The sequence below is a fragment of the Rousettus aegyptiacus genome, unplaced genomic scaffold (assembly GCF_014176215.1).
Source record: "Rousettus aegyptiacus isolate mRouAeg1 unplaced genomic scaffold, mRouAeg1.p scaffold_m13_p_2, whole genome shotgun sequence".
NCBI classification, from domain to species: domain Eukaryota; kingdom Metazoa; phylum Chordata; class Mammalia; order Chiroptera; family Pteropodidae; genus Rousettus; species Rousettus aegyptiacus.
In genome coordinates this window covers 141596283-141612217 of record NW_023416295.1, presented here as the reverse complement: position 1 = coordinate 141612217, position 15935 = coordinate 141596283, and the positions used below count along the sequence as shown (strand labels likewise).

The following is a 15935-nucleotide window of genomic DNA, read 5'->3' as shown; positions in this document are numbered from 1 at the left end:
TTTATGGTAAAAGACCTGTTCATATGTACACAAACCTGTGGAAACCAAGAACTAGTATCCTACCTCTAGGTCGCAAAGATGGGAAAATGAGACAGATACAGTTGCTTCATTATAAAGTTTTACCCTAGAATTGAAAAGATAGATATGAAGGTTGATATTATTGTCAAGAGTTATTTTACTCACTTATCCAAAAAGGCACATGTCTCTGTTCAAGTATGTCTGTTCAACTTGCCATAACAAAACAACTTAAACAACAATTTATTTCTCACAGTTCTAGAAGACAGAAGTCCATGAGTGGGGTACCAGCAAGTTCAGTGTCTGGTGAGAGCTCTCTGGGCTTTTAGATAACTGCCTTCTCAGTGTCCTCACATGGCCTTTCCTTAGTCCCTGTTCAAAGAGAGACCATTCTCTTGTGTTTCTTCCTTCTTCTTATTAGGATATCAGTCCTGTCTGATTGAAGCCCCACCTTTATGACCTCATCTAACCTGAATCACTTCCCAAAGGTCCTATCTGCAAATACAGTAACATTAGGGGTTAGGGCTTCCACATATGAATTTAAATACATTTTAACTAAGGGAGTTTCTTTTGCAAATATCTTTATATTTCTAGTGCCCACGTTAAAAGAAGAGATTATAAAAATGCTGGTTGCCATTACTTTCTAAGAACTTATTTTTAAAGTATGTATTATTAAATTAACTTCTAAAACCGTGGAAATAGGTGACCACCAAGAAAGAAAACTCTTTGCCTTTAATTGCATCACACTATTTACAACTATTGTCATTTATTTCATTCCCCTCTGATCTTTTTCACAGGGATTTGTAATGGATATTAGGATGTTTTACAAGCTTGTGTTCTCCTTTTTTGCATTGAATATTATTTTATAAATGCATTACCTTAACTCAACTATTTGTTGAAAGAATTATAGCGTTTAATTTTGACAAAGCAGAACAACTTCCATTTACTGAATTTTGTAGAACAGCACTAATTTTTTTTTAAAATAGACCAGCTCATATTACTGTGAACATTCCCAATTAAAACTCCATCGTTTACATGAGATATCTCTTTAACACACAACATACTTCGAATCTTCAGAAAAGGCAACCAGAATTACTTATGGATGAGACTGACTTGATTATCCACAGAATTATTAATATAATACTAAATTTTAATTTTTCTCAGCTGATCTCATGCTGGCCCCGTTTCCATTCTTTCTTAAGTTTTCCTGCAATAGGTTTAGGTTAATAACATTGAAAGGCTCGATCTAAACGAAAGGTGAGTTTAGTAGTCTAATTTAACAGCATAGAGACTGAAATTAATTTGGTTCAATAAAAAATGGGAAATTTTTCTCGGGAGAAATCTTCCTTCACTTCCATTGTGAATACAATCAAGATTCGCCATGTATATAATTTGCTTGGGTAACTGTAATAGTTATGAATGATTCCATATAACAAAATGATGTGTGGCAGTGGATCATATTTATACTTAGCTTCACAAGCAGAAGTTTTATCTTTGAATCCTGACTTTTTAATAGGATGTACTGAATATTATAAAATAAGAATTGAAAAAGGTCCTAGAACAATGGTTCTCTAAAATGGGGGCAAGTCCTCCTCACCTTCCCCCGCTCCCCTCAAAGAGCACATTTAGCAAAGTCTAGAGACATTTGGGTTGTTACATCTGGCTAGTGAGTAGAGACCAGAGATGCTGGTCTCTGCCTAATGAGGAGAGACCAGAGATGCTGCTAAATACCCTGCATTGCACCGAACAGCCCCACCAACAAAAATTTATCTGTCCCAAAATGTTAATAGTGTCAAGACCAAGAAACTCTGGTTAAGAGTAAGATTCCTGAGAAGTAAAACACCTAGTTTCTTTTTTAAAAATGTTTTTCTCTTAAGGATTACCAAGAAATTTGGATAAATTTGTCTCCCTTAAATGTCTAGATCTTAATCTTTTATTTTCCAGAAGAATTACCCAAAGAATAAAGTTCTCATATGCTACAAGTTGCGAAAATGTATAACTTGGCACAAGTATAATGATTCAGAATTTAACATATGTTCTCTAGAAATGAGAACAGCCTCATTTTACTATCAAAAGCAGAGTAAGAACTATCTATTTCACTAATGACCATAGGAAAACTGGTGTTCTAAAGGAGAAAAAATGCTTCAGAATAGAAAGAATCCATGACTTGTTTACTGCCATTCCCAGAGTCTAGATGGTGCATGGCACATAGTTGACATTCAATAAAAATACACTGAATGACTCTCATAGGTCCTTTATTTTTTCATTCAAGCATAAGATATTCTGCATTATGCAGGATGATTCTAGTGATTGGCAAAGTGACTCAGGCTTTCTCGCAAACTATATCATGAGCATGAAGGATAAGAAATTATTCTTCGCTCCCTGTACTAGTAGTCTGAGAAGATATGAAAGGCAAGCCATGACCCTGTTGGCTGTTCTAAACATATTCATCCTTCTAGAGTTGCATATCCTCTATTACTGACTATAAAATTCTTTTCATTTTTAAAATAATTAATTATTTTAATGGATTATATTAGGACTTAACAATTCTTGGACCTGCAAAGCTGTAACACATGGAATGGATTTCAGGAAGCCAAATTTTGTATAGGAGTTTCTGGGGCCAGCAATCAAGCTGTATCTGGAAAGTAAAAGCAAGAAATAGAAGAAACATTTCCAATGCAGCTTTGATATGAGGATGAGGAATTCTCTTTGACATTCTTCAGTATCACTTTCCTTGATTAGAGTTGTGACCATGGCTCCTCTGCCACCTGGTCTTGACGATCCGGTGATGAGTACCAGGAGACACTGGATTATGTTGTGTATCCTTTTCAGAGCACTCAATGTACTTGGCCATGGTTTGTTGTGTTTGAGAAGCATTTGGACTCTGGACAGAGCAGGCATATTCTATTCTTTGGGGACATATCAAGCCTGCCTTTGTCCCATAAGAAATAAGCTCGATAGAGACATGTTACCTGCTCTCTAAAAATTTTCAGCACATGCTACAAAAACTATGTTTGGGACCAAAATATCTTAATGATATATTTGCATTTCTGGGAAGTATGACTCCACTAAAGCACATGATATTACAAAACAAGCATCTGACATCTTGAGAACAAGTGAGGTTGGGAAGCCACCCTATCCAAACTATTCTCACTTATGCTGAATATTATATTAGAGGATTATGGTGCCTAAACATTTTTATATATAAAGGAATTGGCAGGATTTATCAACAAGCAGAGTTGCATTTACTTCACTTGATTATTGAGTTAAAAATTGCCTCCCCCTATTTCCAAAAGAGAATATATAAAATACATAAGACAAAACATTTAAAAAAATAAATGTCAAAAGGAAAAGTTAGAAAGGATTAAGAGAGAGAATATAGAACCAATGACTATATTAATAGGTAATAGTTACTGAGTACATAATATAAGTAACTTACATTTTTAAGAATTTTACATGTATTCACTCATATAATTTTTATTACAGCACTATTATTAAGTACATACTTTTGTTATTCCTATTTTACTGATGAGCAAACTGCAGCATAGAGAAATTAATAATTTGCCTGAGGCCACAGCTAATAAGTGGTCAAACTGGGATATGATTTCAGACAATCTCTCTTAGAACCTATGTCCTAAACTAGGATGTTATACTGCCTTCCAAATCTGTGACACCACTTTTCTGAGCTTCAAGGCAGGCAAGGCAAAAATATTCAATATTTTTTTCAACTTCCAAGTTCTTGAGAAAGTAGTTAGATAGACTGTAATATGAGTAACATTATGTAACATGACAAAAATTATTAATTGCTGTTTTTCACAAGGTTCAAATGTGTTCTTCAAAATAATATTTCTCTCATTTACCCTCTGTAAAAAAGGTTTAAATAGTAGCTCAATGAATATAGCTAATGTGCTTTGAAATCCAGATTTCCTAAAGTGAATAGCACTGATGATGGAGTGTGATTTCTGTTCTCAATCCCAGTTTTATCTACGAATCTTTGTATTGCCGGCCTCCTTTGCCAGAGGGACAGCAAGGATCTGTTTATCTTATTTACCTGTTTATCTTCAGAACTTAGCACAGAGCCTGGCTTGGTGGGTGCCCAAAATCATTTGTTGAGTAAATTCATGAATAAATGAATCTTCTAGAGGCAAAGAGTTCTGCCCAACAACATAGCCTCATGATCTTCAAGGAATAAATTATGACTACAAATTATAACATATACGTTATGACTATGAAAAGTCATTGTTCCTTAAGGAGTTATTGGCAGAGCGATCTTGACTGGAGTTGAAGAGGCAAGGCGTTGACTCTTTGACTTGTTTTTTCCTTCTTTATAAATCCTGAAATCAGGGCCAGTCCCTAGAGTGTTTAGTATGCAAGATACACCCAAATCCCATTCAAGCAGAGAGTCTAGAACTCTAGGGCATAGCTGTAGTCAGAAAAGTCAGTGGACAGAAAAGTCTGCTCTCACACTGCCAGTGCTGTTTCATTCAAAACTCTCAGCATTGTTTCCAATCAAAAATCTTTAACCCAGAGCTCAAAGGCAAAACACTTCTTGTTCAACCTTCTCTGCCATTTGTTATTTGCAATATTTCAACCCCAACACAAGCAAATGAAGGAAAAGATGGCACTTGAACCATTTTCAAGTCAAGGGAGAGAAAAATATAGTGATTCAGAAATGGTTGGGTGGGCTAGGGCCAGCTAGTTCAAGCAAAACCAAAAGTTACTTGCTCCAGTATTGTCTCTAAATAAAACTGCAACTGAAATACTAATTGCATCATAATTTTTAAAATTTTGATAGCTGTTCTAAGCTTTGGTTTTATAGGTTATAGGGCCACTCCTAGCCTTAGCATTTACATTCTTGTAACCTTGAATTCTTTTTATTTCCCCCATAAATCATGCTACACCACACTTTATACCTTTGTTCTTCCTCTTTCTTTATTTGGCCTGAAACACCTTTACCACAGCCGTTCTCTGCCTTCAGATTTCACCTTAGATGTCACCACCTATAGGGGACTTCTTGAAATTTCCAGATACTGCTGTGCACTCCTCCTCTGGGCTCCCTTTGTTTTAGCACTTTCCATATGTATATCAATCTTTATGTATCTGTCTCCTCCATTAGACTCCAAGCAATTCCTTGAGAGCAGGAACCGTGTTATATTCATTTTTTGCCTGCAGTTCCTGGCATAAAGTCTGGCATGTACCATGAACTAAATAAATTGGTTGAAATGAATTGTGTTGCCAAAAAACCATGATGCTATAACTCTGTCTGACCTTTTACTACATTCAAAACTCTGCAAGCACCAGAAACATTTAAATGACTTCATCTTAGAACTTCTACGAATGTAATCTTTTGTTATTTCTCTTTCGTTTCAGAAACCTCTTTCTGAAGCTGTAAGAGGCAAAGGGAAGAATCATGTCTGCAATTGCAGCTTATTATAATGACAAGTCCATTCTCATTACTGGGGCCACAGGCTTCGTGGGCAAAGTGTTGATGGAGAAGCTATTTCGTACCAGCCCTGACCTGAAAGTCATTTACATCCTTGTGAGGCCCAAGTCTGGCCAGACACTGAAGCAGAGGGTTTTCAGTATCCTAAATAGTGAGGTATGACTGATAGAAAGAGCCTTAGGGCAAGGTGACTCACCATGTTTCCTGATAACCTCAACTGCAAGTGGGGGCCAGGGTTTCTGGGCAGATGAAGAAGAGGAGACAAAACAAGAGACCAACCGGCTGGTCATGGGAATCAGTCTGTGGCGTTTTTCCATAAGAGAGAAAGGAGTGCTTAGGCTCTGTCCAGGGTGGGTGAGCAGATAGTCTATGTTCTGGAAATTACTAAGAATCAAAATGCTAAAACTCTCAGAGTGGAATCTCCAGGCTTGCAACCTGTATCACGAGTTCACCTGAACTCTTTCTTCATTTTCTTCTAAATTTAAAGTAGTCTTCTTCCAACTTTCTGGAGATATTATACTATATTATATTACATTATACTATATATGGAACAGATATGATTACTAAGTAGCCATGCAGTAATAATTTCAGTTGTTTAAACCCCACAAGGTTTAGCTGTTATATACTTTATATGTGGTAAATTGATAATTCTATTATCCCATTATCCTATTATATTTCTACTATTCCATAAGTTTTTCTAAAGGAAAAACTTTAAAATGAAATATTCATGTGCAAATGAGCATTTGTGTAGCAAACTCTCTTATCCTTCCAAAAAATATTATTTATGTCTTCTCATGTTTTAACTTATAAATTTGAAGGCAGTTTAGTTCTTGGTCTCAAACATGTTAGCTCAATTTGCTTACCAATTTGCTATCACTTTACCTCTCAGGCTTCAGTTTGCAACATTTAAATAGAAAAAAATGATGTCGACTTTCCAGAATTGCCTCAGGAGTTAAATTAAACAACAACAACAAAATGCACATATCTTGTTCATAGTCCCCTTTGGAATATAAAGAGTCACTTAGGATTGGCACAAAGGCCAGTTTAAATAAGGTATATATTTTACAGTCTCCTTTCCAGTGTGTAAGAATACTAATATCTAATGTGTACCTCAGACCACAGCACATTATAGGAGCCCAGTAACCCTCATGATCACATTCATCTACTGGCACCAGGATGAGACTTGGGTACAAACCTTCATCAAGAGCATCAGAAAAGCCTTTCCTCTGTCTCATGGCCTGACTAAGCAGTGGATAATCAAAACTGACAGTTACTAGGTACTTACTACACAGCAAACACTATTTAAAGTGTTTTTCATGCCTTACCTCACTGATTTTTGCAACAACCCTGTGAAGTAAGAGCTATTAATATCCTCATTTTTGTAGATGGCAAGACTAAGATCTGGAGTGTTAACTTACCAAAGGTCACTCAGCTAGTAAACGGGAGAGTCAGACTTCAGACTCCCACATTCTGGCTTAAGGGCTAACATGCTTATCTTTACCCCTATACTTGCTTGCACTGTAACTAATGGTTCTTAATAATAAGACCCCAAAGGCTGATGTAGCATAAAATCAAAATCTAGGAGAAATTCAGATCCCTGTTCAGACAGCTTTGCTCAGTTATAGATCCCTAGTGGACTTAGTTTTCATCACCTAGTAGACATTGCTCTTTAGCTTTGTAGCCAGTTTATGGATTTCTAACCACCTTAAGTAATATAGTATTCTTAAAGGTAGATTAATAATATCAGGTATGTGGAGCTTGAATATTTTTTCTTTAAAACATAATAAAGATTTAACTAGTTTGCCTTTGATTCCCACTTTGTCAAGAGAATATCTTTTCTATCTATAAAAATTCATGCATCTGTTTCATTCCTTTCCTTTCATGGTCTAGATAGCTACTATCTCTCACTTCCTGTTTCCATGTTTTCAAAGGGAGACAATTAATTCAAAATGCTTTGAAAAGAAGGCTATTTCTAATCCATTGGCCACATAAAATTGAGGCTCAAGAATCAGAAGAGAAGATTCCTTTTATCACGTATGACTAAGTTTCTCAAGTATTTTTAGAGCACTTAAGTGAATATATCAATGGAGGGAAAGGAATCTGAATTGATGGTTGATTCTTGAGGACTTTCTCTCAAAGATAATTAAGGTAGCACTCTAAGAAAACAACCAGAGACATGCACAAATACTGTATTTATTGTAGTATTATTTATAATAGCAAAAACTGGAACCAATCCAAGTAGACTAGTATGTAAGTATTAAACCATATTTTATAAAATATTAAATGATATGAGAAAACACTTGTGAATAGTCGATGCAAAAAAAAAAAGAAGACACAAAATCATATTTAGTATAATCTTAACTAATGGCCCTAAATGCTGATGGAATCTTGGATTAATTTTATTTTTTTTGGCACTTCTAAATTTTCATACTGCTATTATAATGAGCTTCTTTATCTTTATGGTGAGAAAAAAAGCAAAGTGAAAAAATAAAAGTTGTAATCTTTTTCTAAAATTTTCCAAATACAAATACAATAAACATGTTTCACTTTTATATTGGGGAAAAATACCCACTTTTGAAAATAGTAAATAAATAAAGCAGCAAAAGCAATTATGAATTTCCAAAATTCGGTTCATTTTTAGTGTTAAAATTATATATCAAAATTAAATAGTTTGACTTATTTTTTATTAGCAACATGATTCCAAGTATAAAACCTGTTAGTTTCTTTCACAAAATTTAAGAAGATTCTGAGGAAAGTGAGCCAAATTTCATGTATTGAAATGTGAGCATGCTCACCGCAGTCCCATGCTGTTTAACTTGTGGGTACCCAGGGTTCCTAAGCTGGCTGCATTGTCTCTTATTTATGAAAAAATGTGCTCATTTACTATGAATTAGCCAGTTTCCATCTTGGCTGAAACCATTTTAGATAGAGAAATTGATATTTTTATCTCTTTTGCTATATTGAATATGATTTTGCTTAACAAGACATGGCTGTTTCCCACAATAACAGGTAAGTAGTTGCAAGTAAATAATTTAGTTGTGAAATTCAAAGGAATGTTGAGAGTCTTTTGAGGTTTTTTAGTGCTTTAACAATATGTGTGTGTGTGTGTGTGTGTGTGTGTGTGTGTATTTTACAACAATCATTCTCCATCATGTTTATCTACTTAGGATGTTAAACTGGTTGTAAGCTATTCTAAATAACTCTTAAAGAAAACAACATCCATACCTGAAAAATAGACTCTAGGTAGTCGAAATTATATTATGACTGAGGTAGCTAATTAAGAGGGATTATTAAGTCAGAATATAAAACATGTTTCATTGAGAGAATACCAAAAATGGTTGGACTTTTCCTATTAAGCTATAGTAATAAGATAAGCAAAAGGTTACAAAGAGATTATGCTGGATTTAGAATATATCATCTAAGAAGACTAGGCACAATGAAAGATTTCCAGGCAGGTCCTAGCCTGTAGATCTGTAAACAAAGACAGAGCTTGGCAGGTTGAACATTTCAAGTAAACTTCTCTGAAAAAAATGTGAATTACTCAATAAGCCCTCAGTTGGCCCTGAGATAAATCAACTTTGAAATACCTCAGAAAGTTTTTCATAATGAATCATGCAGAGTCACACACTGAACCCTCAATTCACAAAACTGATTAGGTTAGAGACAGTAGAAGATAGTAACATGTTATGAAAGAGTTCATTGAATCCTTTTGCAAGACTATCACTGTAAGCTTCTAGAAGACATTAGATAAATTAATCCAAAAGAGGAAAAATGATGCATTTAAACAAATTAACTTTGAACTAAAAAAACTAACTTTAAACCAAGTAACACCTACCAAGAAAAGGCCAGCAAGCCGACCTTAAAGAGTACTAAAGAGCACCCAACAGAAATGCTAACTTTATTTTACGTGTGAAAGTTCCTTGTTAATTAGTAAAGACTCTTATAAAGAAAGAAAGCATTTTAATTCTTGGTCTGGTCTACCTGTGTAAGAGGTGCTCATGCCCAACTCTCAAAACTGAATTTCTGATTGACATTAATGATTTTGTTAAAGCTCTATACAAATGCAAAGAAAGGCAATTGGAAATGGGAGTTTGTATTTTAAGTCTCCCAAGCCCTTTGTGTTCCATTACTATTTTTATTTTTCTTAATAAATTAATTATTCCACAAAAAGCAAGAGGCTTCTACAAATTTGGCACAACTAAGAGGAATATAATCTTGCCGGGAATTTACATTTCTCATGATTAACAAATACATACTTTTAGAAGAGTGGGTGGTCTTCAGTTTGACAGTTAACTCAGATTAGTTGAAGCGTATTAAGCCCCTCCCCTATGGGCCATTTTCTTTCTTTCAAAAAAAAATTAAATAAACAGTTAAAGAAATTGATTCGATCCTGGGGATATACTAAAGGTCACAGAAACAGAAACTATTTATTTACTCGATCTCTTATTTTCTTTTTCAATACTACTCACTAGTTAATTCAATCACTGGCATGATTTCACATTCCCAACTTTTTTCCTTCTTTTTAAATTGCTTCTAATCACATCATCTTAAAAAAAAAAAAAAAAAAAAAAAAAAAAGCTTTGAATTGCCTGTCGTAATGTCACTAAAAGTCACCAAGCCATAGGATTCAGCACGACTCTAGAATAGATTCAGTTTTCAGAGGTATCTTTATCATGCAGTATAATCGGGAGTTTGGGAATTACCCAACACACACAAATACATGCACACACACACATAGCTATTTGGTTAGCAGCTTTTGAAAATGGAGTATTGTCGTGGAAGCAGAAAGGGAGTTTTTCTATTATTAGGAACCTAAGCGGCAGGCACTACTAGACTTGCATTACCCTATTGAATCCTCACAAAACTGTGGTATGCCTTATTGCTACCACACAGATGAGAAATTCATCCAAAAAAGTACACATATCCAAGGAAGTGCCAAGGAGGTGCCAAAGCACAGTTTCAGTGCAGCTCTCTAATCTCTAAAGACACGGTTTGCCCCATAGCACTGCCTTGCCTCCCCTAGGATATTGCTTCCCATAATCAGGCACTTATCCTCAAAGAACTCTGTGAAACTGGCTTTTGGTGTGGGAGCAAAGTATTAAAAAAAGTATTATCACCTCTGATATTTGTTATAGATTCTTATGTAAAGTGAACTAAAATTTTGTTAAATGCAAAATTATTTTTAAGAATAGCAGAATATCCACTGAATTATTAGTTCTCTGAGATTACAGAATGAGATAGTCCAGTTATTAACAATTTAAATAAATATGCAAACAGAGGCACTGAAGCCCCCAAGAGGTGAGTAATTTGCCTCATCACACATTTAGCCAATTCATTGATTTATTTTGACTCATGATAACCAACTATTACATGGGTCAGAAAACTCAGACTTTTTTTTAAATCAGACTATGTTCAGACAAATATGTCCTCTCATATGAAGTCATAAATCAATAAATAGAATATAGATTGAGACATTATTTTCTAAAGTAGTAATTATCTTCTAAAATAGTAATGCTATAAATTGATAGCTTGGTGCTGGTTGCTTAAAAATACAATATGGTGTAACAGTATCCTCTGCCTCTTAAAGTCACAAAAAAAAAAAAAAAAGAAAAACTCTATGTATAGCAGCTTATATCATGTTAAGAACCTCATTGCTAGAAGGGTGAACACTGAAGTCATCCTACACCTTTGTTGAGAATGTCCCTCAGACACTTTAGCAACCTTATCAATCCCAGATATGAAAAAAAGCATTGAGGATTGACCTAACTTCCAAATAACTTTTAGAATTGTAGTAACACCCCATGGAAAATGTTAACCCTACAGTGAAGAAAAATGGTAGCTCAGAAACAGGAGTATATAAACTTGCCAGGACAATGTGTGGATTTAATTTGCTTCCCTAGTCACTTTCCTAGAATTCCCAGGATGGCCTCTGAACATGGTCTTGCCTGATACAAATCAGGCATGATTTCTCTGACTACCCGAGATCAACTTTGTATTACCCAGTATAAAAGCCTGAGGCAGGTCCCTAATGGAGAGAAGGCTGCCTGTAACACTTGAGAAATAGATGAAAACTTTCTTTGGGGATTAGAGGGTGAATGAGAGCTGTCTCTGCTACTGCATTACGATTAAAACCACAGACGGGTTTTCTCTGCTCTTAACCTTTCTAAACATTTAGTCTTACTCTTCTTTTCTTCACTGTTAACATATCATATCAACACTACAGTAAAATTCTATTTTATCAAAATTGATTGGAACCAATATCGTTTTATTTCCTGAGAAAATGGAAAATACCAATTTAATCTAAGAACTGTGTGGAGGTAAAAGTAGAGATTCTGATCCAAATGAATATTTGTCATAAAAGCTAAAGCTGCCAGTGCTCTTTCCTTTTCTGACTATAAATTAGAATATGTTAAAAATCAATTAAAATTCCATAAAAAATTAATGAGCTCATATAATTTCTTTCTAGACAGTAACTGCCATTTACATTATAATGAGATTGTATAAAATTTGTATTTGTTTTATGTGTTACAAAATGTGCTTAATTTGTTTCCAATTATTTTTGTGCTGCTAGGTCATCTCGTTAATCTGGGCCAGTTAAACAAGCTGTTTGGAATTTGACCTCTGTAAAGGCTGGTGATTTTGCACTGAAAACGGTATCTCCCAGTACAAAACTGAAACAAATCATCATGTGTAAACACAAAGACACTTTATAAGGGAAAAGAGGATGAGGGAGAATATTTCCTTCAATCTGTAGGAAAAGTTCAAAATGCACTTTTTACTAGTTATTGGAATGGACTTTTTCAAACGTTTATCAAATTAAGAGGAGCAGGGATTACACTAAACTGACTTTGAATTGCATGAAATAAAGCAGATGGCTCTTGAGTGGATGTCTTCTTCGAGTAACATTACAACTAAAACCAGTTTTGGAGAATTATAATGAAATGTCTGTGAGAACAAGAAAAATGTGATGGTGATAGCGATCTTGTTATATTGATTTATATTTATATTTCATTTAGCTGTTTTCAAAAGTCAGAGAGATTTATCCAAACGTGGGGGAGAAGATCAGAGCGATTTATGCAGATCTCAGTAAGGATGACTTTGGCATCAGCAAGGAAGACATGGAAGAGCTTCTCTCCTGTACAAACATCATCTTCCACTGTGCCGCCACTGTACGCTTCGAAGACCCTCTGAAGTATGTTCCTATTTCCTTTTCACTCCTTATATGTGTATGTGTATGTGTGCACACATGTATGCAAGTTTCTTTATGGTTTCTGTCAAAAAATATATATATATATTTTCAGTGGACAAAATACAAAGGAGTAAAACTTCTCCAAAATCTCACCACCTAGAAAAACTATTTAATGTTGAAGAGAGCATGCATTTCAATTTTTCTTTATGCATCCATAATAAACATGCATCCAATTTTATCCAAAAAAATGGCATTGTATTGAGAATGATGTTTTGCAACCTGTGCAATTAATTTTCGATACCTTTCATTGTCAATCCATATTCTATTATAATTTGTAATGACTACATGACATTTCATTGTATATGTATATGATATACTCAATCAGTTCTGTATGGGTGGATATTTTGGAGATTGTTCCAATTTTTCACTATTATAAGCAATACTGCAATGACCATCTCTGTGCATACATTTTTAAAAATGTTATGGTTATTCGTAATTTCTTCTAGCATTTTTGTTTTTTTTCACATTTAAATCTTTGACTCATTTAAAATTTATTTAGCCATAAAGAATAGTCAGAATGTTTCTATTAAAAAAATTATATAGGCATAATGTAAAGTAACTTTTTTTTTAACAGATGGTTGCTTCTTAAACAACATTTATTAAATTATTTTTCACTCTTTATTTGAAAGGAAATTCTTATATTAAAGTCCCATTTTGCACTCTATTTTGTTTCATTAATTAGGCTTTTTCTTTCTCTTTCACTATTTTAATTACTGTAATTTTTATATTATTAGGCAAATATACACACCTATCATTCTCTTTGTATAGAATTTTCCTGAATATTCTCACTTGTTTATACATCTTGATTAAACTTAGAGTTATTTTGCCAAGATTTTAGAAAGGTTGGAAAATTGATTGAGATTACCTTGAATATGTATGTGTTCCCTCCTAACATTGCATTCTCCCATTATTGATTCTACATAGGAAACCTAATACTTTTCTTTTACATGACTTTTATAAATAGATGTCTTACTAAATTATCTTATTGTTCACCTCAGACTTTTTAGTTGCTTTCGTTTGTTTAACAGCTATAAAATTATGTAATCTGATACTGATTTTTGTGCCTGCCTTTACAATACTTATACCTGTAAATTTTATTTTCCTCTCTAATTATGAGGTTGGAACTTCAGAGCAATGTTAAGCAGCAGTAGTGACTATACATACCCTTCTTGGCCTGGACTTTAAAAGCAGTGCTCCAAACTTTTCACCATTAAGCGTAATATGAGATAACTTTATTTCCTTCTTAACTGTCTCTAGATATGCTGTGCAACTTAATGTCGTTGCCACCCAGAAGCTCTTGCTCATGGCCAGTCAGATGCCAAAGCTTGAAGCCTTCATACATCTCTCTACTGCCTTTTCAAATTGTAACCTGAAGCACATCGATGAGGTCGTCTATCCATGCCCTGGGGAGCCAAAAAAGATCATCAACGCCATGGAGTAAGTTGAGTCAAACGAGGGGGATCGGGGGATCGGGGTGGGCAGATTGTTGTTTGCTTTGATTCTCTGTAGTTATTCATTAATGAGGTAACAAAGTCGAACGCCCTTGAAACAAAGCACTTTGAAATAGTGTGAGCTTTAGCTACCCTGCCCCTCCATCCCAGGGTGGGGTATATAGTACTTGGGGATGGGTGGAGAGAGGGATAGAAAAATCACACAGAAATGCCTTGTTGAATAGTTTAGGATTGCAAGAAGTACTTGAGGATACTTTACATAGAAGTGGTTTCTCCCTTCTTAATGAACTTGGCATTGTCACTAAGGAAGTATACTATACAGTATACTATACAGTTCAGAAGAAAGGTTTAACTTTAGTTGATAAGGGTTCAACTTTAAACTCTGCAATTTACTAGCTGTGTGACCTTGAGCCAGTTCCTTGGTCTCTCAGAACTTCAGTGCCTTCATTTGTAACATGAAGCTAATAATAGTGTGCATCTTGTAGTTGTGATGATAAACTTGTAGTTGTGATGAGTTATATGAAGAAATCATTGCAGTGCTAAGAGGTGTTTAATAGCAGTTAATTGAAAGGTTAGTAAAGAAGAACTAAGAGCGGAGAGGAATTCCTCCTAGACGTGGCAGGAGTCAGTCTCTTGATCTGTTTGTCTGAGATACACTTTCTTTACTGTCCTATTGTGCAGGAGAAATAGTGTCTAGAATTTTTCTCTTCTTGCCAACAATAGGAACCTCTTTCTTCTTAGGACATGGCCTGAGTCTCAGAATAAGTATGTTCTGTTTTCTACTTCTTTGTTCTGCTCTATTTACCAAGCGTTTTTTAACTCTGCATGAAAGTATCACAGCAGAGAAAATAGGCTATATCACAGTAAATTTGTCAGATTTTAATTTTATATAATAATGTATTTATACTTAAGATATACTCTTAAAATAAAGCTTCAGCTAAATCAAGAGTTTGTTCCCTTCAGAACAAACATTTTTATCTCATATAGCTCTGAGGATAGATATTTTTACCTGTCATTGGAAAATATCCAGGACAAAGAAGAATGAAAGTCATCTAAATGGACTGAAGGTTGCCTAAAGTTGCTAATAAATCATGATTTGATTAATTGGTGAAAAGGAACCTTTCAGAGCCCAGAGCTTGTCAAGATAGATGAGGGAAAAACACTCTGATGCCCAGAGTCACTGCAGATGTCTAAAGCCTCAGAGTGTTTTCAAGACGGAATTTTTTTTTATCAATTAGCTACCCTTTTAAAGTGTTGTCTCTTGGTAAATACGGTGCTTGTATAATGATATTCCCAGGAAAAGGGCAGGCTTCCTTTGATTCCAGACCCTGTCATTGAGAGTTCATAGACTCACTCCACTACTGACCCTTGTGAAACCTGACAGATGATTATCATGACTTGAGGCAGCACAGGAGTCTCTGAGAGTTCACCAGAATAAGAGAAGTAGGAAATGAAGATTCAGTTCACTCACAGTGAGAGGTTTCTCCAGGTACTCAATGCCACTTTCTCCCTCCCAAACTCTGTCCAGATACTCAATAACCCTAGATTTTAAAGAATAAACTCATTTCCCAGACAAAGAGTTGATTTATCTTCAGGTATTCAGCCCTTTCCTTGGCACTGCATGTCAATTAATAAAGGCAAGTAATTGCTACATGATATATGATCAAACTGTCATGGGCACTTGCACAAAATTTGTGTCTGTCATTTACTGCTCTCCAAGGAGAAACATTATTTAAATAAATATACAGCCAAACAGAATTATGAATGAAATTATATT

General features: G+C 34.8%; 1 protein-coding gene across 1 annotated transcript in view; it reads left to right on the top strand.

The window, feature by feature from the left end:
• The window catches only part of FAR2 (fatty acyl-CoA reductase 2), a 68271-nt gene that overhangs the window by 29602 nt on the left and 22734 nt on the right, over positions 1 to 15935 (top strand). The window contains exons 2-4 of the mRNA XM_016152026.2: positions 5386 to 5614; positions 12475 to 12650; positions 13965 to 14144. Coding sequence (XP_016007512.1) covers positions 5426 to 5614; positions 12475 to 12650; positions 13965 to 14144 — 545 coding nt within the window. The 5' untranslated portion in view covers positions 5386 to 5425. The remainder of the gene's footprint in view (positions 1 to 5385; positions 5615 to 12474; positions 12651 to 13964; positions 14145 to 15935) is intronic.